Below are 27,652 nucleotides of genomic sequence, written 5' to 3'. Positions count from 1 at the left end.
CCACACCCCAGAGGCAGTCGTGCGACCAAGCACTGCTGTGGCGCAGGGGCGAGCACTGCCGCCGGGACTCTCACGGCCAGGCAGGGGGTCTCTCCGCAAACACACGGCTGCAACACGCCCCGCCTGCCGCTGGGGATTTTCTCTGGCCACCGGAGCGAAGTTGGGCCGTGCTCGCAGGCGGCATGCTCAGCGCCCTAGCACCACACCCCCCACCCACTCCATGCAGGCTCAGGGAGAGGATTTCTCTTCTCCTCTCGGCTGCGTTATTCCTCCAGCGGCCTCACAGCGACAGCGAAAGATAAGCCCGGGCACTTCTGCCTGCAGTGAACTGACAGCAGAGCAGAGGGGGCTGTGGCACAGCCAGCCACAGCCTCCCCAACTCAACCCTACCCTCGCCACCACGTTACACAAGCACTACAGGGCAACGAGCCCCCCTCGGAAACTGCCAGCACCCCGTTACACAAGCTATCACTGCATTAGCTTTAAAAGGGCAAAAAAATAAAAAAGGAATCCAGCAACTGTTGCTGCGTGTGTCAGACTCACCGGACTGTGTGCTGGTTTGTGCTGCAGCATCAGAGTCCTGGGTGCTCCAGGGTCTGTCCCACCCCGTCAGGTTGAGGGACTGCAGGCCAAGGCACAGGTCATTGGTGTCGGGGAGGCCACGGGAAGACTCTTGCGTGGATGTGGGGAAAAGCATCCTGCTTGCCACTGCTTCTTCAGAGTCCTGGAAGTCTGCTCAGATTGAGAACAAACAGAAGCTTGAGAGTTCAGGGCTGCTTTTCTTTCGAAAGAAGGAGTTTTCCGAAGCGTTAAACCCCAAGGCAGGTCTGGCGCTGCTCTGAAGCCACTGCCGCTGCAGCCAGCGGTTGCACCCCAAAAGGGAGGGCTACCATATGTCCAGAAACCAGCCCCCCACCCCCCTCAGCCCCTCCACCTTCCTATCCCGCCTGCATTACTGACTGGGTCAGCATGTGACCAGGCTGCTGATGCTTACTGTGCTGACAGTGACGTCACTCAGCCATGCAACAGAACCGCATCAGCTCTTACAAAATAGGGGTAAGAAGAAAGGATGGATTCCCCCGAAAGACAAGGCGGCAGGCAGGAGGAAAGGGGTGCAGCTCCGGTAAGCCAGGCAGCACAAAAGCAGAGCTCCACAGCACAGCAGACAGCGATCCCCCCAGCGACGACGATCGCAGCAGCGACAGAGCAGACAGTTAGTTTTAGTGCTACCCAGCTCTCCTGTCCCCGCCTCCCTCCACCCACAAAACCCAAAAACACTTTAGTCCTGGACAGCCTCCAGCTGCTGGCTCCAGTTCAGAGCCCAATGCAAAGCTTCACAATTCTGCTAGCATAATCTATTCGGTTCAGCTCGGCCACTCTGCCTCCCTGACTCTGCATTGTTTACCACTGAGTAACAAGGATAACCTTCACCCCCTCCCCGCTACCCAGAGGGAAGCGCGTTATCCCTGTCCGGTCCGCGTGGGCACATCACACCAGCGTAGGGAGCGCAGGACCCGTTTCTCATTGGGAATTTCCGTGGCCTATTTATTTCCCTTCCGCCTGCCCGGTCCCCCCCCTGCCCTGAGCCCTCCCTTCCCCTGCGGGAGGTGCGCAAGCCTACGGTACTGGAGACGCCGGATTCCTGCCTCGGTTTAAGCCCGTGCCAACAGCCTAAGGAAATGCAGCAGGTTCATAGTCTACGAATTCCAGCTTAATGCGGGATCTGGGGGCTGATGAAACCACAAGATGCTCAGCCGTGCTACCCGAAATCTGAGTCAGAGGGCATTTATAAGCCAGCTCCAGGCAGTGGCAGCTGTCTCCTCCTCCTCCCCCTGCCCCCTTCCCTCCCACTGTGCCATCAGATGTGCACCTCGCGCACACGCTGCTCGCGGCTCTTCAGCGACTCCAGCCTGTCACGTTATCCCTCACGTGCGGCCCCGGCCATCCCAGGCAGCCTGCCGGCCTCCACAGGCCTCCTTTTCTGCACCCATGGCCGGATCCCTCCTCACTCACCACCCAGCACAGCCAGGCACCGAGGTGGGGCCCTTGCCTGTGCCCCGCGGTGGTTTCAGCAGCTAAAACACCACAGTTGGGATGCAACCAGCTGAAACTGTACCTGCCGACAACCAGCTGCCTCCCTGGCCACAGCCTCCTCCATGGTACTTCGCTGGCATAGCATCCACACGGCTTTTCCTACTCCCCTAGTAGTGCTAGTACGAGCTGTAGCACGCCAATTCAGTCGCATCACTACCAGGCGCCTGTAACAGCATCGAGTATTTCTCTGAAAGCATCGTGCCGCATCTTCGGCTGGGTATTTTACTGCATTAATTCCTCCTGTACAGTTTTCAGATTGCTCGTTTTGGACAGGCCCTAAAAACATTTATAATGCAGCTGTAGGGAGGAGAGGATAAAGGCACATTGCTCAGACAACTCAGTTCCCACAGCAACCATAACTTGCCCATATGAATATGCAACATTTCTGTGTTTATGGAAATGCACAAGTGCTCTGCCTGAGTCCCCATCCCTGGCTGGAAGAGGCTACCATGCGCCTGGGGAGCAGGATCTCACAGGTTTTGTACTGTCTTCACCATCAACTCCCACCACACCTGATGCTCGGACAAGCATGGACACAAGCGGAAAGTACTGACAGACAGCAGAACTCAAATCCCATCCAGAGCCCCTCTGGAAAAACCCACCACTGAACAAATCAGGAAAAGAGGGAACAAACTCAAAGCGCTCATGCCACAGCATCCTAAGCCAGACATGCCAGCTTTCCCTCGCTATCCCTATTTCTCAGGAAATAAGCTATTTTGTTTAATTGAACCCAGTCAGATTTGGGTTCAGAGCCATGTTTCCTTCTGACGACTTCAACCTACACTGAAGATGAGCTCTCTGCAATTCAGTTTACGTGCATAGCTGCTGAAACACAAAGCAGGATTTACTTAGATAACCAGCATTTCTTAATTAGACCTTCTCCCAACCGAAGCAAACAGCCAGCACAAGCCTGCCTCCCCTTTAACGGCAAACAGCCACGCTGAAAGATGGATATGGGTCATCAAGGAAAAAACTTAAAAAGGGAATTTAAAATGGATTTCTGGAATGCTTATTTTCAAACTCAGAATGGAAATTTGTTACAAAGCAGACGATTGTTAATGGCACACATGTAAAACTAATAGGATGTAGGGCAGGAGGAATTAATTTCCTACAGAAATCCAGTCTGAAGAGTCACAACCTCAAGTTAGTTGCAAGTACATGCCTACCAAATATTAGTTTCACTTTGCAATCTGACCCAGCCCGGCCCAGCCCAAATGCTTTGCCGCAGACTTTTCCAAGCCCCGAGAACCAGCCCGAATCTTTCCAACCTGGGTTTTTCCCTGGAGTTGCCCCTGGAACCCAACCATCGTGGCAGAGGGAGCCGTGCTGCTGCGCTGGGCTCGTGCCCGAGCCGGTCGGGTTTTGTTTCAGCAGCATCCTGAGAAGCAGGTCCTTAGCAAAGCGCTCCTGTGCGAGTCTCGGCAGCTCTCCCAGGCAACGTCCTCCCACCGGTCCGGGACATCCCCAGAGCCTGGGCACACGGCAGCACAGGCTGGGCAGCTTTCCACACCGTCGCCCCGACAGAAAGCTGCATTTTTCAGACTTCAAATGTTAGCCCCGCATTTAAGGCATTTCAAAGGCTTCTTAACAAGGAGCATCTCCACGCAGCTCAGCCCTTAACTTGCAGCTCAACCCTACCAGCAGGCTTACGCAAGCCCCAGCCACTTGTCCCCACCCCAGCACTCCCTCCCCACTCACACCAGTTTAGGCAGATGAGCTTCCACCCTGGAAGCTGGGCTGGGGCACCGATCTGGTTAAAGCCGCGCCACCAGGAGTTAGTTTTAGCCTGGCTCGTTTCCTCCATCTGGTATGCAGTGTGGCTGCACCAGCCAGGCATTTCAAACAGGAAAATATTTAGAAAATTACAGCTTAAGCCTGAGTGGAGAAGACAAGGGAGGACTGGCACCAAGCACCACGGCCCACAGGCAGCTTGCAGCAGAGGGGTTAAGGCAGCACGGGGAGCTGAGCGCAAGCCAGGCCCTGCCCCATAGCAGCAGCATCCCTCAGTGCCAGACTTGTTCTGCAAACTGATACATGCAAGCACCAAGGCATTCAGACATCCAAGCCCTCCAGACGCAGGCCACCTGCAAAGCCAGCTAAAATCCAGCAAGCACGCTTTGTCTTGAAAACTGGGAAAATTCAGAGGGGAAAAAAAGGAAGCAGAATGGTTAAGCACACACAAACCAAATGCTCCTCCTGCTGCTGTGGCCATGCAAGGTCCCCCTTCCCTCCCACACACTAATTTCTAGCGGAGCCTGAATGCAAAGGAAGCCCCTCCACAAACAAGCGTGGGCACAGGGGAGGGATAAGAGCTCTGCTGTAAAACAGAGCGGAAGGAGCTCTGTTCACCAAGAGATGCAGCTCCAAGGCATCTTTGCGTGCAGCAGCATCGCAAGCTATAGCTCTGAACTTTCAGATCAAATCTAGAGAAGCAGGAGGCCAGGCAAACCCTGCTAAGCCCTTCGGGTCACAAGCGGAAAGGCAGCTCACAGCAGGAGTGCCCTTTTGCCTTTCACACCTTTTTATCCCTCCGGTTTCAAAGGCTAGGAATTGCATCCATGAAAATTAAGCTTCTCAAATACATTTTGCGTACAAGGCAGACTACAACAAATCTTGAGCGAAATCCTGTAGAGGATGAGCCAATTGTATTCCTCAGGTACACCGGGGATCATCAGGGGCTTAGGAAAGCTCTTGTTAGGCATAAACCTACTAGTTACAAGAGGTTTTTCTAATACACAACTAAGCATCTTCCCTGTAATCTGAAAAACTCCTCAAGTGGAGAAATTTGTTGCTGCATGAACCATTTCACAGCCAGCTGAAGGAGTTTGACTTCTTTTGGTAACCACAAGCACTTCAAGAGCTAGCAACCAACTATTTAAGAAACTAAGAGCAGCTGCAACTTAGGCTCACTGCTCTACCTACTTCTGAGATACTGCCACAGGATTAGTGCCCAAAAACCTGAACAACCAAACACCATCTCAGCATAGCATGTCAGGAAACCCTCAGGAAACCTGCTGGATCTGCAGCGACATCCCATTCAGCTCTCCTGGGTTTGTGTCCTGGGCATATGGCACTTATCTGGGGCAAGCCACAGCCTTGCCCTGGTTCAGGCACCCTGCTAACCCCACGAACTCGAGGCAAATGGTGCTATGCTTTGGGTCACCGTCCAAAATATTTTGTTTCCTCATCCCAGATGTCATCTATCCAGTGCTTCAGTCCTGGTGGCTGCAGGGCAGTGAAGGACAGAGGCATTTACATTACAGTACCAGGGAGGACTTTTTGGGTGGCTAAACAAGGGATGCCATTAACAGCAACTGATGGCAGGTAACAAGCTGATTTAGTCTTGGTCAGCATTTGTCCTTTAGCTTTCCTTAAATAAAGGAACTCCCCAGAATCATTAAGGGCTGATGGGTCTCAGCTAGCAGCCTTTACACTCATCTGGGCACCCCAAGCCACAGGAAGTGGTTTAAGCATCCCCCAATCCTCTGAACAATGGACTGTCAGTTTACAGACAACACACAGCTACATTTGGGGTACCTACAGCCATTTCAAGCCCTTGTTTTCAGTCCACATTGCCTTTAGTTGAAACAAGTCCGTTTAACCAGGTGAATAAATGGGCATACGAAGGCTAAAGAGAAGGAGCTTTACTTGCTGTTCCACTTAAGCTGGAAGTTGTCCCTACAGAACACCCTGGGATTTCAAAAGCTGGTTGGGCTTTCCTACCCAGATCTAGTAGCTGCACCTTCCACCCAGCAAGGCCGGGCTTTGAAGCCTGGCAAAGAAAGCCACCTGAACATCTGTGCAACAAAAGCTACCCAAAGAGAACGGCTTCGCTCATGTTCTTACCCGGACTGGCAGCGAGCACACATATTAGCTTTACATTTCAGGGAGTAGAACCAACACCAGAAGCTGTGGCACGCAGGGCCACAACAAGCTGATGTCTGCGTGACATGCAGCCATGCTGAAGAAGTTTTGCCTTTCAGGCTGATTCAGTGCTCTCTGAAGAGAGGCAGGTGTTTTGAAGCACCGCACGATCCTGTCTCGGAAGCAACCAGACAGGTTCCACAATTACAGCCTTCATGGCCAGCAGCCACCGTGCTGCTGCGCTGTACCCTTCAGTTTGGGCCTGACCTAAGCCTTGTGTTTCGGAAACTCCTGGAGCAAGCACCCATAAACGACTGTGGTGTCAGGCTGGGCCTGACAGCTCAGATCATTTTGACGAGGCAATTAAGTTCACCAAGGATTATCATTAACTGCAAACTGATCTTTATAGAGATTTAACATTAGGTATGCCCACTTAAGTCTCCAGTGGCAGTCCCTTCCGCCATCTGGATAACTCTCCACCTGTGTCAGGAACAGGGCCCTGAATAAGCTCGTTGTCTCACATTGCTCAGACCGATGCCGCGTCCATCTCCGTGCTGCCTTGCTGCGCACTTCACCACACCAAGCAGGGCATCTCCACACGTGTCTCCCCAATAGCATTAGTGAAAGGTCATGAACTTCTGCAGTCCCTCGTCCACCACACGTAATCCTCTTAAGGCTGAATAGGGCTTCTTAAACACACATCCAATCCAGGATAAATTTAGTTTGACCTGAGGAAGACAACTGAAAAGCTGGAGGGACCACGAACAGATTAGAAGTACAAGTTTCCCCCACTGGAATACATCTCTTCCCCAAGCCCTCCCACTGAAAGAGGGGAAGTTGAACAAAGGCAGTACTTTTAACTGCTACAGCTACTACGTTAAGGGTGGATCTCCAGGCTCGTTAAGTTAAGAGGCAGTAGTGAGGACTGCAGAAGCTATGAGCTTTATGTTAATGTAGCCTAACTACTATGCACAATGCACAAGCTGTTCTTGCACTGAGTAAAAGCACCAGACTCAACGAATTCGTCAGGAGTGATTTAACCCAGAGCCAAGTCACCACGTGGCAAGTCCCCAGCTCTGACCAAGGGACAGCTCTGCAAGGCCACCTACCCAAAAGCCAGGCTCACTAAAAGACCCTGATCCAGCAGAGCCTTGTCCTGTTCACTCAGGAACATGGAGAACTGACCTGTAGAACTGCAGCACTCAGGCCCTTGCTACCTCCTGAGAGGTCCCAGTGCAGACTAACGAGGCAAGGCCAGGACCACTGGTGGGCTAACAACATGCACCAGACAGACGCTGACCCACTCCAAATATTTGCAGTTGGCAGTTGCTGGACCAGTCAGGACAGCTCAGGTTACTTATTTTCAGTCTCTTGTGCAGCCCAGAGGCAGCTTCTGGAAAAGTCACGTTCCCATTAAATGGTGAAGGCACCAAAGGCAGCCACTTCGTAGCCCTGGCTCAGCAGCACCCAGCATCACCAGGAAGCAAGTCCCACCTCTCCTTGTGCCGTCGCACACATCCATGCAGCTGCACAAGAAACTCAATGCGAGCCCAAAACCTCCATCAGGGTGCTGAGATGGGCCCCCACACTGGTCCCCAAACTGCACTGTGCCAGCTGTCAGCACCTACCTGTGAGACCAGCCTCACCCGCCAAGCAGGAACAAGAAACATTTATTAGGATGTCCCAGAAAGCACAACTTTGCTTGCACCACAGCAGAAATAACACGCTACTGGAAGCCTCCTTTTTCATGGAGAAGTACCATCATACCTGTCCTACAGGATGGTCTTCCACAGAAGTAACTTGCTGACAGCCTGAAGCACACAGCTGAGCACCACAGAAGGGAAATTTACCCACTTTCCAATTAAGACTCCACCTCAGCAGCCCTGTGACAGGAAAGACCCCACTTCATCTAAGAAATACCACAGCAACTGACAGACCAAGAGAGATTTACATGCAGAGGGTCATAAGCAGGTTCATTTCATGCCAGTCCTTCAGACAAGAGCTTTGGAAGACAGCACTGTAAATCAGCGTTGTTACAACAGCTCTAAGCCCAGACCTAAAGCCAGAACTAACCCACATCTTCACCAGGTGAATCTGCTCTGGTGGGATGAGGTACATCCAACTAAGTTAAGTTTCAGCTTACTTGCCAACATTAATTAGGAAGTGCTCCATTCACAATTAAAAACAGAATATGAAGGGCTATAGCTAAGACTTCAATGAAGCAGCCAGAAGGAGCCCTCATGAACCCAATGAGGGTATTTTCCTTTGTTTTAGGTTTAATCCTCCCTTATTATTCCAGCACATCAAGGTCAGATGCAACACTGACAACCACTGTTTTAAGGGACAAAAATTTCTAACGAGCTCAGTACAACAGCAATCTCAAAAAAAGCACCACTTATACACACCACTGACCTGAATGAGTTAATATTCTCTATGCAACTGCTCAAAAGTAAACAGCATATCCTCCAGAACTGTTTTGCTTGCCATGTTTCAAGCAATGCTGGGTATAGATTCGTACCCAGAAGCGAACAATTCACTTCCTCCAGCATTTCTGCAGCGCCAGCACAGGATCACATGGCCAGATCAGCCCCTGGTCCGCAGCGCTAAACCCTTCAATACGCAGGAGATTAAGCTGCACTGGAAGTCATCTGGTAGCAGTCATTTCACTAGGCCAGCACAACATCGCGCTGCACAAGTGCCCAACCTGACCACAAGGTGTCCAGAAACCAGTCTGGAGCTTTCCGTGCCCATTTGGTTGAGGCTATCCACCGGCACGAGCGGCTACAAAGACAGCTTGCAGCAGCCTGCAAGGTCACCAGCTGGTGAGGTTTTTCCTTTACTTCCCACTTTGTTTTGGGACAAGTCCAGAGGGTCAGTTTGCTTCCAATAATGGCAAAAGTGTTTATTGACCCTATAATTCAGAGGCTGGAGGAGCAACAGCAATCTCTTTCAAGCACCCAAATCCTTGGCACAGAAGTGCACTGGCAAGAGGAACAGCAGGCTCTGGGCAGGTACATTTACTGGCAGATCTCATCCACTGTAAAGGGACAAAAGCACGTCCTTCAGTTACATAAAAATAAGTCTGGACCCAGTACTCTTTGCTTTGGCACAGAGCCTCCTGTTTTGAGGCAAATCAAGTGCAAGGCAGCAGAATATTCCCACCGCCCTCAGCCCGCACAAAGCAGGAACTTGCGGAACTGATTTCATAATCTCAAGCTCCTCTTTGAGAGAAAGTCTTCTACATGCACTGCTCTGTGTGTTCTTCAACACGAGATTAACTAAGCTGTAGCAAACCAAACACGGTTATTCAAAAGCCTTTTGCATTTTATGTATGCAGCAGATCAGCCATAGGAGCCACCAAGAGATATAATCCTGCCTCCAGGAAAGGCAGACTGCTTTACTGCTGGAACCACCTATGCCAAAAGCAGCTGGCAGATGATGCATTACACACAGGTCAGGCAGCGAGAGCTCACATCCTGCCCACACAGGACCTGGGGGAACATGAAGCCAGCCTTCCCAGGCACCTCCACACTGCCAGGGAACACAGGGTTACCCATCTCAGGCTCACAAAGCCCCCCATCACCAAAAAAGCATTAGCCCCAACTTCAAGCAGCTCTTTGTTCACAAGCAGGTGCCAACCACCACACCACCAAGGAGCGTACCATGTTTGCCAGGTCCCACTGAGCAACTTCCCCATCCTACCAACCCCTGGCCCTCAAACTCGCCTCTAACCCAGCCAAACACATCACCTGGCAAGACGTCACGTTTGCTTTTTGTGACAGGAGTGGTGCAGACTCCACTGAAATCCAAAGAGTTGTCCAGCATGGCGTTTATTCGGCGAAATATATCTGCATTGCTGCACGTGGAAAGAGCAGGGGCATCCGGGCTATCCCAGCAGTCTTTTATGCTCCTCCCAGTATCTTCCTTCTGGTAAGAAAGAACAAGCATTAGTGTTAAGCACGCTACTACTCACCACCCTACTTTCAACACATTGTGGAAAGCCTGGATTGCCTCCAATACTCATATTAGCTTTAGCTCCAGGTCTTCGCAAGGTTCAGACACAATTCTTTGCACTAAAGAAACAGTTAAGCAAAAGGGTCAGCAATTTGCCAGCACTGCACGCCAGACCAGGGCCGCCCCAGTCACAAGCAGGCACCAGCTCACTGAAACTGGGTGAACTTTAGACCAAGAGCCACAGCACCCAAACCCATTCAACTGCTAACACAAGCTCCCTGCCTTCCTTCCGCACAGCACTTCACACTGAGGCACAGACTGCACTCCTCCTCCCCAGGATCAGCTTCCTGACACTGGGGGACACTCGTGGTCAAGGCAGCCACCACCTGACACCACGGGGGTTCCTCCCGCACACAGTACAGCTCACTTCACCGCCCTCATTTTGGAGCTCCGGACAACATCTTGGAAAAGTCAAGTCAGCAGCCACGCAAACGCTTCAGGCTTATGGAAAAAGCCAGACTTCCCAGCTAATCGAACAGCCCCAAAGTCCTGAGGTGTCACTCAGCAAGGTGAAATGAATCCCAGTCTTCTCTTTAGTTAGCAGCTCCTTATCAGAAGGGGGTTACCCAACAACAGCTCTGCTTTATCACAATCCTCCACCAGCACCGACCTACCAGTTTCAAGGTTTTTTGGGTCTGACCATCCTACTACAAGCCAGGGCTCCCAGTAAAGCTTCTTCTGCATGCCAAGAGCAAAACCCTCCTGCTTCTTGGTGCCAGTCCAGAGACCCAGCAGCAGCAGCTGCTTCCCCCAGCTCTGCCTGCAAGCCACTTCCACACCCAGGCTTGCTTCAGTGCAGCTGCACAGCACTCAAGCCCTTGCCACTCTAGAAGCTGCTAAACAATCTCCATCCAGCATTTTTGGACCACAGGCAAGTCTCCCCGCCACCCAAAAGCTACTGCAGCAGAACCCTGCTCCTGAACACGCTGAGCAAGCAGTATTGCCATCAATTAAGACGCACATTAAAGAGAAGTGCAGGAAGGCACAGCCACTCCGGTTTTGGCCTCTGGACCAGAATCCCTGCCATTAAGCAAATCTAGCTGGAGCCAAATTCAAAGAACTGAATCACAGCTAGGCTGGCAAACAAGGCCTCTGCTACTCCAAGACACACAAGAGCCTATAGCTTTAAATTGGGCCATCTGTATTTGTCAAGGAGCCGTTTAATCCATCCACCATTTGGATGTGATCCTGCAAGTTTGGGGCCTGCCTTCCCCACACTTCTGCTCTGCCCAGCAGCACGCCTGAAGCACCGAGCTGGTTTTCCTTTTCAAATGATCCTGTACTGATCTTTCCAGTGTGTGGCCTGTAACTGGATGCAAGAGGCAAGCCTAAACCAAATTTCACATGGAAATGGGAACTTGGCCCAGCCTGAGCACGGGACTCACATTTCCCCCATTCCCCACCTTGTGGGCAGTTTTACTGCCATAAAGCACTCTCAGTTTTCCACGTCCCGGTCAACTACAAGCAAACAAACCCATCCAGGAGGAGGCAGCAATAAGCCAGGGAATTGTCAACTCCTGTGATGCCTCCAGGTAGGAGGCAAGCAACTGATTCAGGATTTCAGCCTGCTTAAGACTATTGCATCTAATTCAGCACCACTGCCTGGGATATTTGTCTGGTAAAAGACCCAGCCCACCCTCAGATAAGGCCCTGGAACTCTGTCAGCACAGCACAGGAGCATTTACAAGCCAAGAATAAACAGGTAGGGCTCAAAGCAAGCTTCAGGCAAGAGTAAACAGGCAGAGCAAGCTTTAGGTCATCTTTATAAAAAGCAGCTGAGGAGTACAGAAGCTCAATTTAAGAGAGTATTGCCAGTCATCTTTAATAAAAAGGAGTGCCGCATCAGGCTGTTCTGGCACAAGCGTGAAATGCCATATTCTCCTCATGTTACTGCTACAGAACCTCTTAAAGCAGGAGGCAAAGCTTTTTCCTCGGAGTTTGTGCTAGCAGGACAAAAATAAACTCCAGTGGCCAACCAAATGCCCGACCTGTTCCTGCTCATTTAGCATTTGATGCTTCCCACAGCTGGCAGCACCAGTCCTGCCACAAACAAGAACAAAAAACAGCAAGAGGATGGCCAAGCATTTTTACAGAATTTCCTTTTACTTAAAGAGCTTTTAACTTTAAAGACTGAAGGATATCCTAGAGATACTGCAGGCACCACCGACTTCAGAGCTGGCATCCAACGCTTTGTGTAGGCAGTGGCTCGTGTCTCTGCATCTTCCCTGGTGAAGCTCACCCACCTCCCTGGCCCCCCAAGCCAAAAATACTCCTTTAAAAGAGCTCTGCAGGTCTCTGAAGCATGCAGGGTCCAAACGACTAGACTACACAGGCTGCTGAACAGAAGGAATTCACAATACATAGCTGGAGAAAACATCCACATCCCTTAGTCTCACCAGGAGTTAACACCAAAGCACAGGGAAATGTTTGAGGCTGCGTGCTCCAGAACCTGCTCCATTCTCACTTTGAGCAAAGAAGCATTTTTGAATGCAGCGAGGATTAGCTTTCAACACTATCTTGAAGGACTTTGCTGACCAGAGCAATACATCAACAGTTACACTCTTGCTCCTCTGGACCACACCACAGCAACTACAGCCACAGCCCACACTTGAAGCTGCCCCCCCCGCCTTCACCAAGGCACGAAGATCTGTGCCCAGTGCGCTACAAGGCTCTGAAGCCCCAGGGAGGGACCATCAGGTGCCAGACACTTGTAGCACCACACTCCAAACAAAAGCCACCTGAGCAAGATGGGGAGCACCTGGCTTGATGTGAAACAAGGCAAGAAGGTGTTTCTGCTCCCAGAGAGCAGCAGAAAGACAACTAGCGTGCCACCTCACCTGCTTGCTCTGCATCCAGAAGCTGGCTGCCAAAACATCATTGTACCTGCAGCCATCAGGTCCCTGGGGTTCATGTCTTACCAACCCCTCAAAACCATGACTGCAGCAGCACTTAAAGGAGATCCCACACAGGACACCCACAAGACACGGACCTGCAGCAACTCAGTCCGTGGAACAATGTCTGCTCACGTAAGCAAAAGCCACTAAAGATATCTAAGTGGAAACAAAGGCACCTCCACAGCTCTGACATAGACACACCTGAAGGAAACCTAGCATTTAAACAGCAGATAATGAAATCCCATGGCCAGGCAGCACCCCCAGCACTGTGCAGGATTAGGATATCCTAATCCTGAGGGAAGCTATTAAACACAGCTGAGCTGCCAGCATAACCAAGATGTGCATTAGCTCCTTAGGAACAGGCAAGGCTCGTCCACCCCAGCTGCGATTCAGCCTTTACTCATTATGCTTTCCATGGAAATCCCACGGAGGCAGCATCATGCTGATGCCTGAAGGGGTTCTCAGCCAAGAGGGTCTTGAATCCTGAAAATTTAAGACATTGTTAAAATAGCATGAGTTTCAACATAACTAAATCAAGATGGCTCTACACTTCAATCAAAAGCAGCTCCAGAAGTCTCTTACTGGCATGTTTTGCTTCCCAAACCAAAGTCAGGTACACCAACAGAAAGCACTACTCTGATGCAACTGTTCCTACAAATCAACGCTGCTTAATGAAGCAACAATTTAACATGCCCAGCCCATCCTGTCCAGTGCTCTCACCACCAGCGGGGCCACACTTCAGCAACTGCTCCATGGTTTGCATGGAGAGAGCCTCGAACACATCTGCCTGGAAGCAACCCTGTTTGGAAAAGACTTCGTTGGATTTACTTTTACGTGGGAGCGCTGACTTCAGAATTACAGCAGTTTTGCCAAAATTCCTGTTTTGAAAGAAGTTTCACTGCTAAGCACCTACTTTTTGGTAGTTTGTTTTTTTTTTTTTTTCCCAGAACTGAATACTTCGAAACTATTATCCAAGCTGCCTTAGAAACAAGTAGCAACCCAAACAGAGGCTTCAGCACACCATCAACATAGAATAAGGCCCAGGGAGAGCACTCCAGCTGGAAAACCTAAGAGCCCTGAACATTACCTGAATGAAACATTACCAAAGCATCACCTCCACCCTTCGCACAGCTGCAGCTGCCACCACTTACATCCCCTTCTGTTGCCACACGGCTAGCCTATTAACCAACCCACCTCAACGAGCACTGAGTTTAGCTGGGTATTAAAAAAAAAAAAAGAAGAAGTGAAGCCTGGAGAACACTCCGCACAGGTGTGGGAGCACAGAGAGGGTGCAAACTACTACTAAGTAAAAAACACTCAGACCTCCCTCTGCCTACAAAAAGGGGTTTTAAGCCATTAAGTGAGACCATGATACACCAACAACTCTTCAGGGGCGACCCCGCGGGCGGGGGGGGTTTCGCCTCAGCGCTACGCGCTGAGGCGAAACCCCCCCGCCCGCGGGGTCGCCCCTGAAATCTCCTCAGCGCCCCCTTTTCCCGCCCAATCTCCTCAGCGCCCCTTCCCGCCCAGCGCTCACCCGCCGCGCGCCGCCAACGTGCGAAGCCACGTGAGGGGGCGGCGGGCGCGGCGAGGAGGGGGAAGAGGAGGAGGAGACCGCGCGCCGCGCCGCGCCGCCCCGCCCCTTCTCCCCCCTCCTCCTCCTCCTCCTCCTCCTCTTCCCGCCCGCCGCGCGCCGCCTCAGCACGGCGCTCGCTCGCTCGCTCACCGGCGGGAACGCCATGGGCGCTGCACAGGGCGGGGGGGAGGGGGGGCGGGTCTCGAGGGACCGGCGGCAGCGCCGGGCTCCGGCCCCCCGCCGGGTTTTTAACGCGGCCGCGGCGCATGCGCGTGGCGGCGCTGTCCCGCGCGGCCGCCTCGCGCCCCCTCACGACGCCGCCGCCGCCTCGCGCCCCCTCACGACGGCCGGCGGCCGTTGGGCGGCTCCTGACGGGGGGGGGGGTGGAGAGGCTGGGAGGGCTGGGGCTGCGCTGCCTGGAGAAGAGGGGGATCGGGGGGGGGGGGCTCGTCCCTGGCTGTAAATACCCAGGGGAGGGTGCGGAGGGGACGGAGCCAGGCTCTTGTCAGCAGTGCCAGGACCAGAGGCGCTGGGCGCAAGCTGGAGCCCAGCAGGATCCGTCTGAACATCGGGAAACGCTGTGCTGTGCCGGTGGTGGAGCACTGGCGCAGGCTGCCCAGGGATGTGGAGTCTCCGTGGAGATTCACATCCCACCTGGACACGGTCCTGGGCAACCCGCTCCAGTGGCCCCGCTAGAGCAGGGGTTGGACCACGTCTCCCAGAGGTCCCGTCCAACCCAAACCACCCTGTGGTTCTGTGGTCTGGCGTAGCCTGTGCTCGTTCTCTCCCCCCCGTGCCCGGCTCCCAGGGCTTGTCAAGGGCTGAAGGCAAAACTGGGGCTCTCTGGAATCTCACCCAATTGCTGGGAGGGGAGAGCTGGGTAAAGAGACGTTTTTCCTTCTTTTTCTCTCCAGTTTAGAGACGAAATGCCTCCTGGTGCCGGCCCTGCAGTGGCATGGCAGAACAGACACAGCCCTCACGTAGCAGGCATTTCTGCAGTCAAAACACCAGCGATTCTGCTTTGAACAGACGCCTGGAAGCCTCCCAGGTCTCCTCAGGTCAGGGCCAAGCCTCCTGCCCTCTGCCAAGCAAGTGCAGGTGTCCCTGATGTCCCTGCAGCAGAGCCCGGCGGGGGACATTTGGGGACTGGCCCTGCCACTATACACACAGAGTAGAGAAGGGTGCGGGTTTGAGGAGAGCTTTATTGGCCATAATAAATAAGGTTACACTGGGTGACTGTGGCAAGAGGTGAGGGACTAGAGCCACCGTGTCCTCACCGAGCAGGACATTGTCCTATCCTGCTCCTTCTTCCCAGAGGCAAAGCCAGCCTGGGTATCACTGCCTCCTGTCCCACTTGTGCCGCCATGAGTACTGGGGTGGGGAATAACCCCGGAACAGGGACAGGAGGGTTTTGGGGAGTGGTGTGGGGCAGAGGGGATGGGGGTGTGTGGCAGGGCCTGGCTGTCACTGCGCCAGGGCCTGGACGATGTCCTTCACCAGCATGGTGCCGATCACCATCTTCTCGCTGTTGACGGTCAGCTGGGCTGCGGCTCCCTCTCGCCGCTCCAGGGTGACGAGCACCAGGCTGCCACTGGTCACCGTCTTGGCCGCAAACCTGCCCGCCAGCAAACACAGGGCATCAGGGTGAGCTGTGCTCCTCTGTCACCCTCCTGTCCCCTGTCCCCAGCCCCTGGGATGCTCCAGTGGGGGCTGGGGAGGTGTCTGCCACCAACAGACACTGTCACAGTGGGTCTGGGTGTAGGTTCCTGCATGCTCCTTGTCCTTATGGAAGCTCTGAGCGTCCCCATAACTGAGCTGATTTGATTTGGGTCGGACTGCAGGGGTGACAGTGCCTGCCCAGTCCCCAGGCTGGACCTTGCAGTGGGTCACTGGCATGGCACAGTCCCCAGGGAGCTGAGGTCCCCTGGGGTGTCTGGTTACCTGTATTCATTGTCAGCTCCGCAGGGCACACGTCCCACGTTGGCAGCCGAGGTCACTTGCTGGACGATGGCGTGGTCACTCCGGCATTTCTCAGGCAACGTCAGCTTCTCCGTGATCTCGCTCATGCCCGTGAGCTTCCCTGGAGCAGGCAGCAGAGCCCCTGCCTGTCTCTGGCCATGCACCCAACCCTGCGCCCACCACTGACAGCAGTCGTATCCCCACCAGCTCCCATTTTGCTGTCCCCAAATCAAGCCCTGGCTCCTGTCCCCTCCTGTCCTGCCCCAGGCTGAGCTCTGTCCCAGGCCACCTTGTTCCTATGGTTTGCGCATGGCCTCACATCCAGGTTCCCATGAGGTCCCAACATGCTGTCCTGCTTGCTCCTCTCCAGCTTGGCAGAGATGGATTTAGGAAAAACCTTTCCTCCGTGACCCTTTCCGGGCTTGTCCCTGTCACCATGCCCGGTGGCAGCAGCCTGCAGCCACGTCCCTAGAGACGGGCTCCTGCAGGCAGCAGCACTGCGGGGCGATGGAGCCAGGTACCACAGGGCACTGAGCACACCCCAGCATCTCCAGCTCACCACAGACCCCGTCTGCTCTGGGAGCGTGGTGACGGAAGGCCAGGGTGTCCCCGTCACTTGCCACAGGGTGACATGAGGTTCCTGTGCTGGGCAGAGGTTTGGGGACCCCGTGCAGCCCCGTGGCACTGTGGGGCAGGACGGGACATGGGGGTGTCCCACCGCCCCCACACCCCATTGGGGCACCCCGGTGCCCGGAAGGGAACAAGGGGAGCTACTCTAGGGCCAGCCGACCTGCCACTTACCCTTGCCCTGCCGCGTGAGGTGCTCTGTGCCACGGCACGGGTGGCAGGGGGACAAAGCATGCAGTGAGTGCCACCGTGGGGACAGTGGGTGGCCCCCCACCCTGGCCCCGGCCCCCACTCACCCTGCTCCTTCCTGAACTCGTTCTCGCTCATGAAGACGGGGGCCATCAGCTCCCCCACTGGCGGCTGGATGGAGACGTAGAAGTGACGCGTGTGGGTGCTGGGGACACAGGCAGGTGAGAGGGGATGCACGTGAGGACCTCCCCCTCCCCCTGCCTCAGGCAGAGGGACAGCTGGAGGGAAACTGAGGCACAAAATGGCTCAGGAATAGGGAACCCATCAGGCTGGACCTGGGACTGCTGCCACCTCCTTGTCCCCTGGTGCCTGTCTCACTGTCCTCTAGAGCACCCCATGTCCATCCCCGTGTCCCCTCTGCCCTGGAAAGACCCTGGGGCGCATCCTGGTGTCCCCATCCCCTGGAGAAACCCTGTACTTGTCTCACTGTCCCCTGGAGCTCCTCATACCCTGTGCTGCTGTCCCTTGCCCCCCAGTGCCCACCCAGCTCTCCCCAGTGCCCTGGAGGACCCCACGCCCTATCCTTCTGTCCTCCAATGCCTCATCCTGCTGTCTTTGTCCCCTGCAGTTCCATGTCCCTTGGAGAGATGTCAGTGCCCATCCCACTGTCCCCATCCCCTGGGACACCCACCCTGTCCCCTCCCGCCTGGCGCTGGGCACTCACCACAGCTGGAAGTTGGCCGCCTGAGTGGAGTCGCAGAAGTCGATGCCCATCACCACGCTGGTCGTGTCCCCAGGCGCCAGGCACTCTGAAAGCACACGGCTGTCACCGTGTCCCACCTCCCCTCCGCGGGCTGTCCCCCCCCCGTCCCTCCCGAGCACCAGTGCTGTGCCGTGCCGTGTCGTACCGATCTCAGGGAACTCCTGGATCCGCATGCCCGAGAGCGGCTTGGGCTCGCTGACCCGCAGGCTCTTCACCTCGGCGTCGGTGTTGTTGGAGATGTGGATCTGGACGGCCACCATGTGGGGGTCCCCCGGGAAGGGCCGGCGGCTGAAGCAGTACTCAACTGAGAGCCCCTCGCCCGCCATGCGGTGCAGCAGCTCGTAGGTCCTCACCGCACCGAACGCCGGGCTCATCAGCTGCCGGGGACCGAGGGACGATGTGGGCCACTGAGCCCACCACATGGCACCCGTTGGGTGTTAGGGACCCGCAAGGGGATGTGAGGGACACTTACGGTGGGTGCCAGGGAGGTGTCGGTGAGCGTGAGGCCCTCCAGGTCGGTCACCAGGCTGGTGGAGACGATGCTGGTGGAGGGGACAGGCTGGGGAGGTGGGGGAGTGACTGCAGGGAGAAGAAAGATTTAACAAAGCTCCGATGAGCCACAACCCCGTGGGGACACCATATGGGGACAGCCTCGGTGCTATAGCCCCCTGGGGACAGCCGCATGGGGACACCACATGGGGACAGCCTCAGTGGCATAGCCCCATGGGGACACCACGTGGGGACAGCCTCAGTGCTATAGCTCATTGGGGACAGCCCCATGGGGACACCACATGGGGACAGCCTCAGTGGTGTAACCCCATTGGTACAGCTGCATGGGGACAGCCATGTGGAGACAGCCCTAGTGGCACAGTTGCAGGGGGGAAGCCCCTCAGATACCACCCACAAGGACAGGCACGTGGGGACAATCCCATGGGGACAGCCGTGGTGGCTCAGCCATCTGCTCCACAGCCATCCTCATGGGACAGGGGCCATCCAACCCCCAAGTCCTCACGTTCCTGCTCACCCAAAGACTCCACACAGCCTTGTACCTCCCCACCCCAGGTGTCTGTGCCTCAGTTTCCCCAAAGCCAACACCGTGACCATCCCATGTCCCCTGAGGCCACTCACAGTCATCCAGGTCAAGCAGGGAGATCTCCTTGGGGCCAGCCCTGCTGCTGGGAGGCTACAAAGAGGCAGAGAAATGGGGAGGGGTGAGCAGGGGGGCTGGGGTCCCCCTGGCCTCCCTCCCAGCCCGGTCCTCACCGCCTTCCTCCGCTTAGCCTCCACCATGGCCGGTGCCTCAGTGCCAGATTCTGACCCTGAAGAGCTGCTCTCGGAGGCGCTGGCCTCCTCTGACGAGGTCTCTGCATGGCCCTTCCTCCCCTGAGGTCCTGCTGCCTTCTTGACCTTCTTCCCCTCAGTCTCCTCCTCCTCCTCGCTGGGGCTGCAGGGAGAGGAGGCTTTAGGGGAGGCCACCACAACAACTCAGCCGGGGGGGACACAGCCTCCTTGGGGTACCTGCCCGCACTCCCCGGGGAGGAGGCCTTCCGGGGGCCTCCCTTCTCCTTCCTCTTCTTCCTCTTCTCCTCCTCCTCCTCCTTGTCCTCTGACTCCCCGCTGCCTTCCTCCTCATCCTCCTCATCCTCCTCCTCACTGCTGGAGCTGGAGCTGCCGGAGCTGCTGCTGCTGCCGCTCTCCTCGCTGACGGACTCAGGCTCTGCAAGGAACACAACTCAGCCGTGCTGCTCTGTCCCCCCACGTCTCCACCATTCTTCGCTGTGTCCCACCACATCCCTCCACTGTGTCCCATGTCCCCACAGCTGCCCGTGGTGCCTTACAGCGTCCCCACATCTCCCCCCACATCCCTGCTTCCCCCTGCCAGATCCCTCCATGTCCCCCATCCCCACCACGATGGGATGTTCTCATCATGGTGTCCCCTGCCTGGTGTCCCACCATGGTGGCATCACCAGGTCCTCACCACTGTCTGCAGACTCGGTGGGCCCTGACTCTCCCTCTGAGTCAGAGTAGAAAGGTTTCTCCACCTTCTCCTTCCTCTTCTCCCGGCTGGTGCACTTGGTCCACTCGGGAACCTGCTGGCACAGGGCTTGTCAGGATTGTCACCCATGGGTGGGGTCCTAAACCACCGCCTTCACCCTGCTCCTGCCCCCAGGCAGTTGCGTGGTCACCAGAGAGGGGACATGGGGCAGCTGAGCAGCACCTGGGCCCCTTCTGGGGCTCTCCCAGGGCCCCAGTGTGACCACCCCACCATAGTCCCTCATGCAGCCCAGGTTGCCCCACGCACCTCCACATTCCTCACGGAGGGGTCAGGGGCTTCATCTGGCCAGTCCGGCAGCTCCTGGTACCCAACAGCCTTGGTGTTGAGCAGGTGGGACAGGGAGCCCAGCTGGAAATGGTCCCGATCTACGGCAGGACGAGAGGTGGCGGCAGCTCAGGGCCAGCTGTGCAGCACCAGGGTGACATCTCTCCCTGTGTCCCCATGCCCTGCAAGCAGGGTGGGTACCTTTGAAGGAGGACTCCAGGATGGGAGCAGGTTTTTGGGCCAGGAAGAGCTTCTTGGCATACTTGTTGAGGGCCCCACTCTTTTCGGTGGGCACAATGAGCTGGCGGATGAAGCGAGCCCGGTCGCGGATGTCATAATTCTGGTCGTACTTGGCCAGGTTGAGCACGTACTGGGTCAGCAGCTTGCTCTGCATCAAGGGGCACGCTCAGGGCCAGCCTCTTCCTCCCACTGGGGAAACTGAGGCAGGCCATGGGACTGTGTCCCCAGGAACATGTCCCCAGGTACCTGCTTGGAGTTGGTCAGGTAGAGCTTGGCCGCCAGGTTGATGACCTGCAGCTTGACGATGTCCTCCTCGTTGGTGAAGGACTTGGCCATCTTGCGCAGCACATCGGGTGCTATCTTGGGCACGTGCTCACAATACTCGCCAATCAGCCACAGGATGCTGGCCCGTGCCATCGGCACCTGCAAAACACCCTCGGGAGTGTGGCGTCGCTGTCACCCCCTCTGGTCCTGGGTGCCACGCAATGCCCCAACCCACCTGGATGTTGTCGGTGAGCTTGGCCATGTGCTTGATGATCTCGCTGTGCTGAGCCGGCTGCATCTGCAGCAGCTTCTTGATGACCACCACGGATTCAGCCACCACCAGCTCTGTGAGCAGAGACCCGGCCTCAGCGGAGTCCTCCCTGAGGGAGATGGAGCCCCCATTTCACCCCTGCCATGAGTGCTCACCATCCCGGTTGGAGAGGAGCTGGACGAGGCCGTTGAGGCAGGTGTCCCGCACTTTCCCGATGTTGGTGGCACAGCGCCCGATGGCTTGGATGGTGGCTGCCACAAAGTCCTTGTCCATACTGCGGATGTAGGTCTGTGCAGGCACAGCATGTCACCCGTATGCCAGCACTGGGTGTCCCCCGCATGTGGTGGCCACACATCAGGGCTTTTGGAGCCATTCATGGAGTTAGCACATCAGTCCTTTCCTCCCAGTGGGATTCTCCTCCATCCCCCCTGTCCCCCCCAAGGAGGTATTTTGGCATCCGTAGCCACGACAGTGTTGCATCCTCAGACTGCCTGGGGTCTCAGCATACCTGAAACTCACGCAGGATGGTGGAGATGTTGGTCTCGTTGGCCAGGTTGGTGAGGACCTCCAGCTGCAGGAAGGAGAGAAAGACTGTCAGCTTGAGACATGTCCCGAGGACACCAGATTCACAGTGTCCTCCTGTCCCCAGAACATGGAAGATGGCTGCTCCATGGGGAAGAGCTCCATGGAGCCCAAAGCCACCTGTGATGGGTCATGCCAGGTGTTTCCAACTCACCTTGAGGATCTTGATCTGTGTGGGGTCTGTGGAACGGATGTAGAAACTCTTCAGATAGGGCTCAAACATCCCCTGTGCAGAGAGCCAGCAGTATTAGTGACACTGATGTTCCCAACATGCTAAGGCCACCCGTGGGCAGGTGGCCCTGGCAATCAGCTGCCAGCCAGCCCTCATTTCACTCCAGAGTTAACGGGGCTGACTCCTCCCGTACCACGGCCAAGACTCACCCGCCTTTTAATGGACATGGTGGCCACATTCTGCAGCACAACATACTGGACCTCGCTGTGGAGACACAGAGGGGACTGCCATCAGTGGGGCAAGCCACACGTCCCTCCCAGCATGTCCCCATGAAGACAGAGCAGGACCCACCACCAGGGTGATGCCACCGTGATGCTCCCACCCTTTATCTGGGTTGGGATGTTTGGGAGTCTCCCCCAGGGTCTTGGGGCTCCCATGGGTCCCACTGGCCATGTTCTGTGGGGTGGGAGACCACCAAAACCCAGGTGCCACAGACCTGTGACTCCGCAGGAGCCGCACCAGTGCCTTGGCGATGACACCAACCTCTGCCTTGGGTGCCAGGTGGAAGTAAAGCTGTGCCACAGCCATCACCACCTGCGGGGAGACACCTGCATGTCACACATGTGGACATGGGGACATCCCAGGGGACAGCTGTGTCCCCCAGTGTCCCACCCAGCAACAGCCAAAGGAAACCCAGCCCTTGGGAAATCTACCACTGGAGGTTCCCTCAAGACTTCCCCAACACCCTGGTGGCTTCTTGGCTGGTGGGGACATCATGAGCCCAGGTTGGACACTACTGGTGGCCTTGGGGACAGGGCGGGGCTCACCGCGGCATTGCGGCTCTGCAGCAGGGGCTTGGTGTTGCGCAGGAGCAGGCGATGGTCAGGGTCCATGACATAGGGCTTGCGCTTGGCCAACGAGGCTGCCTCCGCCTTGGCGTCCTTGGTGTCCTCTTCCTCAGAGCCATAGAAAGCCTTCTCGGCACTCTCCTCCAGCAGGGATTCCTGCCAGCAGCACTCACCTTCACCCCACCACCCCACCCCAACCACAGTGGCAGAGCAGCAGGATGCACCGTGACACCAGAGCATCCTTGGTACCAAGGTGGCCGGGGGCACCCTAAGGCGTCCAGGACACCCTGAGGCTCCCAAACTCACGTTCTGGTTGGGGCTGAGGAACTGGGTGCGCGCGTAGCGGGTCAGCATGTTGATGATCACCACTTGGCCCCACTCCTCCACATCGATGAGCAGGTTGCAGAGCTTGCGGTAGTTCTTGTGGATGAGGTCGATGCGCTCTGGGCAGACCTCCTCAAATGCCATCACCACGCTGCCGGCCACCAACTGCGGAGGTAAAGCTCAGGGTTGCTCACTGGGTTGGTGGCATCTCCACAGGGATGCTGGTTTGGTGGGGATGGTGACATCCCCATGAGGGATGGCTTGGTGGGGACATTGTCACCCCCACATTTTGGGGGATGGAAGACATGGTGCCCTGCTCACCGTGGTCTTGTCCGCCAGCAGCTTCTCAATGACTTCGATGAGCTGGTCCTTCTGGTCCGAGTCGAGGCTGTGAGGGAAGAGTGAGATTGGTGTGGGTGGGAACACATCCAGACCCTCAACTCCTCCACCCCTGCTGGCACGAAGCAGCTGGGACCCCCCCACCAGGGTCTGCATTCCCAAAATTTAGCAACAGAAAGACGCACAAAGCCTTCCATGAGTTTTCCCTGTTCTCAGCAGCCGTCTCGCATCCCCCCGTTACCTGTAGAGCTTGGGGATGGCATGGGCAGCCGTCTTACGCACGTATGGGGACATGTCTGATGCGGCCTCCTTGATGGCCAGCATCATGATGGGTACGATGATGGGTACACGGATGCTGGAGAGGACACGCAGCGCGCTGGCACGGATCAGCTGGTTGGGGTCCTGCAGGGACATAGGCATTGCTGAAGCGAGCTGGGACAGCCTCGCAGCCTCCCCTTTTGCCCCCCAAAGCATCCAGCATGCCCACCTTGAGTCCTCGCTGGAAGGTGGAGATGGAGAGCAGGGCCAGATCCTGCTGCTCCTCCGCGTAGCGCACCAGGTACACGTACACCAACTTCTTCACCTGCGGGGTGGAGTTGGCCAAGGTGGTAGGGACCCCCAAACACCCGCAAAACCCTCCCAAACAGGGAGCATCCCAAGCCCCAGGGACACCCATGGGTGCAACCTCACCTCAATGTTCTTGCAGGCGACGTTCTTCACCACGGCCGGGAAGAGGTCAGAGGCATTTTTCCCCCGGGCGATCATCTAGGGAATGAAGGAGCAGTGTGACATGGGGTGGCTGGCACAGCATGGCACGGCACAGTACGGCATGGCATGCAGCAGCTCACCGCCACGATCCTCTTCATGGCCTCCAGCTTGAGTGAGTCCTTGTTGCTATCCAGCATCTCCTTGAGGTCATCGTGCCTGCACCGTACCAGGGTGGAAAGTCCCATAGGCCATTTCTAGCCATTTTTATTCCTTTTTTTTGGCCCTATCCCGTGGGAGAGATGCCTGCGCCGTGCCAGCAACCTGACCCTCCAGTGCCGTGCAATATTGATGGGGCAGGAGTTGGGTTACAGCCGTATGAAAAAGGAACCGAAGGGACTTGCATGGCACTGGCCACCAGCTCTGTCCCCATCCCGGCCACCAGCTGGACATCCCTTGTCCCCTCCTGGGCATGGTGGTGCAGATGTGCCAGTGCACCCTAACAAAGAGTGCCCTGGAATGGTCAAATCCAGCACTTTTGTCACCGTTGTTACTTCTTATAAGGCTGTTTGCCATCTATGTTCCTTTTATAAGGCACATCTGTCCCCACCAAACCAGAGGGGAGGGTGCAGGGGGGCGCTGCAAGTCTGCATCCACCCACAACAGCCCCATCATCATCAAGGGACAGCAATTTTCCCCAAAGAGCACAGATTTGCACCAAACCAGCCCCAGCATTTGGTGACACCCTTCTGGGGCATGCCACATCCCAAAGCCTGCTGGAAAGATGCTCAGCCCCAGCCACCGCTGCCACCATCCTCGGGGGGGCTCCCTGGGGGGAGGTCTTACCGCGGCGGCTGCCCAGTGCTGGTGGCCACCTCGTCCTTGGGGACAGCCAGTGGCCGCAGCTCATCGGCGCGCAGGGCGCTGTAGCAGGTGGGTGGCCCGGCCTCAGTGGCCAGCACTGGGCTGGTCACCTCCTCGGTCGCGTCACCACCTCCCACTGTTTTTGGCCGCAGCAGCTTCTGCACGGGTGGCAGCGAGAGCATCGCTGCGGCCAGGGGTGGCACTGGGGACAGCAGGGACAGTGGCAGGGCTGTGGCCCTGCTCCTCCTCCTGAAACCTGATGCTGGGCTGGGTTGGGTTGCGGTGTCAACCCAAGAAGGCCACCACGGGGTCTCGCGGTCCCAAGTGCCACCTGCCCCACAGCTAGGGGGACATGGCAGGGACATGCTTCCCCGGGGACTTCCAGCGGCTCATCTGCAGGTGGGGACATCCCCAAGGGGATGGGACAGATGTGGGTGTCCCAGCTGGGTGATGGGGTGGCACCTGGGGGGCACGGGGACAATGACAGATCCAGCATGGACACTGCCGGGCTAGGGGACATTGCCAGGGGCTCAGAGCTGGGGAGAGTGACAGAGTGGGAGACACTGCTGGAGTGGGGGGAAAGTGACAAAGTGGGGGACATTGCCAGGGGGTCAGTGATGAGGGACAGTGCCAGCAGGGGGGACGGCCAGGGCGTGAGGGGGGGGAGATGGTGACAGTGTGGGGGATGCTGCAGGGGTTTGGGGTAAGGGACACTGCCAGGCTGAGGGACACTGCTGGGGGGGGGGGGGGGCAGGGGGAGAGTGACAGAGTGGGGGATGCTGCAGGGGCTGGGGAGGGGGACACAAGGAACCCCACTTTCCCCTTTTACACTGCCTCCTCCCCTGTCCCCCCCCCCCCGCTGTTCTGCATCCCTGTGCCCCCCCAGCAGCTGCTGGCCGCAGGTGACATCCGCCGCCCCCGCGCTGCTGGGACCGCGGGCTTGGCGTGGGTGGGGGGCATGGGGACTCTGCAGCCCCCCCGTGCCGCAGCAGATCTCAGATCTCCGATCTCCCCCCGCTCCCCCCCGATCCCCTGGTCCAAAACCCAGCTTTTTCCCCTCAAACCGCCACTGCATCCCGGTGGCCTTTGCAAAAAGTGATGCGTCCCCATCCTTATCCCCAGGCGCGTCTCCATCCCAAGGCGGGGGGGGCACCACCAGCCTGCTGCTATTGTCCCCAAGGCGTCCCCGCGTCCCCCCCCGCCCCATCCCCACCTCTTGTAGTCGGAGGCGAAGATGCCGCCGCTGGCGGGGTCGTGGCCGTACTCAGGCTCCCCCAGGCTGGAGGAGCCCCCCTTCTCCTCGCCGTAGGCCGGGCTGGCCGCCATGGCGGTGCTGGCGCAGGCTGGGATGCGCAGGCCGCGGACGCCGGCACTGATGTCAGCGTCGTGCGGGGACGGCCACCGCTTAAAGGCACCGGGGAGAGTGGGTACCCACGGCACCCACCCTACCCACAGCACCCGCAGCACCCGTGGCACCTGCGGCACCCACGGCACCCTGGGGGGATGCTCGGCGTAGCGGGGCCGTGTGGTTCTGGGGGATGCTCCCACGTGGCTCCCCCCCTCCCCCCAAATATAATAAAAGGATAGGAGAGGTGGGTTTGCTCCCCCAGAATGGGGTGGTCCCCAGTCCTGCGTTTTAAAAGTGGGCATCGCTTGGGATCTTGTTATTTCGGACACTTGTTTTTACTATTTGCGATATCATTATTTGGGATATCATTATTTGGGATATTATTTGGGATATTATGTCAGGATATCTTTATTATTATTCAGAATATTATTATTATCATTGCTGTGATTTTCACCATCATCATCACTATCATTATTATTATTATCGCTTACTATTATTATTTACTATTATTATCATCATCATCTACTATTATCATCATTTATTATTACTAAAATTATTACTACCATTGTTATTTTTATTATTTACAGATAAGTAATGCTGTTCAGAGATAAGCCTCATTACTATTAACAAATAATCAGTATTTTCAGAGAATTCAGGATATCATCATTATTTGCAGATAATTCAGAAATTCTATTTTTTTCCACATTTTAACATTTTTTACTTCATATTTTAAACACAGAAACAACGTCTTTCAGCTGGGCAGTTATTTCACCCAATCACTCAGGATATGAAGCAGCAAATATAAGCAGACTAGGTGGAAATAATTAATAAAGCAGCTGATTAATGTTTCTTTCCCCACGCAGAGGGTGCTGAGTGGTGTCTTTGAAATGATCCAGCGCAAAATCTAGAAAGGAACACCCCCAAAAAGTCACGGTTTGCAGGAAGCAGATGTGTGGAAAGGCAAAGCGTGGGGACGAAGGGACATGGCCGCCCTGGACGTGCTGGGGAACAGGCCGCTGGCCACCCCCTCACACCATCTGCTTGCTCCCCTGCAACACGAGCGGCCTGGTGACCTCAACCCTCCTTGGAGACCCCAGCAACTCCTTGGGGGCCCAGCCCTCCTGGGGACCCAGACAATATAAGGGGGACCTAAAACCTTTAGAAGGCGTCCAAAGGAGAGCAGCAAAGGTGGTGAGGGTCTGGGGACAAGCTGTATGAGTAGTGGCTGAGGTCCCTTGGTTTGTTCAGCCCAGAGCAGAGGAGATGAGGGGAGGTCTCATGGCGGCCTGCAGCTCCCTCACGAGGGGAGCGGAGGGGCAGGCGCTGAGCTCTGCTCTCTGGGGACAGCGACAGGACCCGAGGGATGGCATGGAGCTGGGACAGGGGACGGTCAGG

The 27,652-nt window shown here is 56.1% G+C and overlaps 2 protein-coding genes across 12 annotated transcripts in view; both read right to left on the bottom strand.

Moving 5' to 3' along the window:
* CPEB1 (cytoplasmic polyadenylation element binding protein 1) overlaps nucleotides 1-14,685 on the bottom strand; it is a 36,379-nt gene extending 21,694 nt beyond the window's left edge. For 2 of the 10 annotated variants that reach the window (XM_080607365.1, XM_080607368.1), the window contains exons 1-3: nucleotides 14,593-14,685; nucleotides 9,708-9,885; nucleotides 544-732 (exon numbers count right to left, since the gene is read on the bottom strand). In XM_080607365.1, the coding sequence (XP_080463491.1) occupies nucleotides 544-732; nucleotides 9,708-9,885; nucleotides 14,593-14,607 (382 nt within the window). In that variant the 5' untranslated portion in view covers nucleotides 14,608-14,685. Of the gene's footprint in view, nucleotides 1-543; nucleotides 733-994; nucleotides 1,407-1,621; nucleotides 1,811-3,362; nucleotides 3,756-9,707; nucleotides 9,886-13,953; nucleotides 13,973-14,403; nucleotides 14,478-14,592 lie in introns of those variants that run through there. The other 8 variants (XM_080607371.1, XM_080607370.1, XM_080607369.1 and 5 more) reach the window with 8 other exon arrangements.
* A 941-nt stretch (nucleotides 14,686-15,626) lies between these two features.
* On the bottom strand, nucleotides 15,627-26,572 carry AP3B2 (adaptor related protein complex 3 subunit beta 2). 2 transcript variants are annotated; one of them, XM_080607707.1, is made up of 28 exons: nucleotides 26,123-26,572; nucleotides 24,189-24,264; nucleotides 24,031-24,105; nucleotides 23,828-23,923; nucleotides 23,582-23,742; nucleotides 23,323-23,389; nucleotides 22,984-23,166; nucleotides 22,657-22,833; nucleotides 22,326-22,423; nucleotides 22,039-22,093; nucleotides 21,812-21,883; nucleotides 21,584-21,646; nucleotides 21,231-21,363; nucleotides 21,040-21,149; nucleotides 20,787-20,963; nucleotides 20,502-20,688; nucleotides 20,283-20,401; nucleotides 19,959-20,070; nucleotides 19,499-19,697; nucleotides 19,244-19,424; nucleotides 19,109-19,163; nucleotides 18,453-18,559; nucleotides 18,126-18,357; nucleotides 17,942-18,026; nucleotides 17,325-17,422; nucleotides 17,203-17,226; nucleotides 16,384-16,522; nucleotides 15,627-16,057 (listed from the first exon to the last, which is right to left on the bottom strand). In XM_080607707.1, the coding sequence occupies exons 1-28, from the start codon at nucleotides 26,557-26,559 to the stop codon at nucleotides 15,907-15,909; spliced, it is 3,669 nt and encodes a 1,222-aa protein (XP_080463833.1). In that variant the 5' UTR covers nucleotides 26,560-26,572; the 3' UTR covers nucleotides 15,627-15,906. The 2 variants fall into 2 exon arrangements, with proteins under 2 accessions (XP_080463833.1, XP_080463834.1); XM_080607708.1 differs by lacking the exon at nucleotides 17,203-17,226 and having other exon boundaries at nucleotides 26,123-26,565.
* Between the last annotated feature and the right edge of the window lie 1,080 nt (nucleotides 26,573-27,652).

The sequence above is a fragment of the Anser brachyrhynchus genome (genome assembly GCF_964034855.1).
Source record: "Anser brachyrhynchus genome assembly, chromosome: 11".
In the NCBI taxonomy this organism is placed as follows: domain Eukaryota; kingdom Metazoa; phylum Chordata; class Aves; order Anseriformes; family Anatidae; genus Anser; species Anser brachyrhynchus.
Note: the sequence above shows the minus strand (reverse complement) of the source record. Positions and strands in the feature narration are given on the sequence as shown.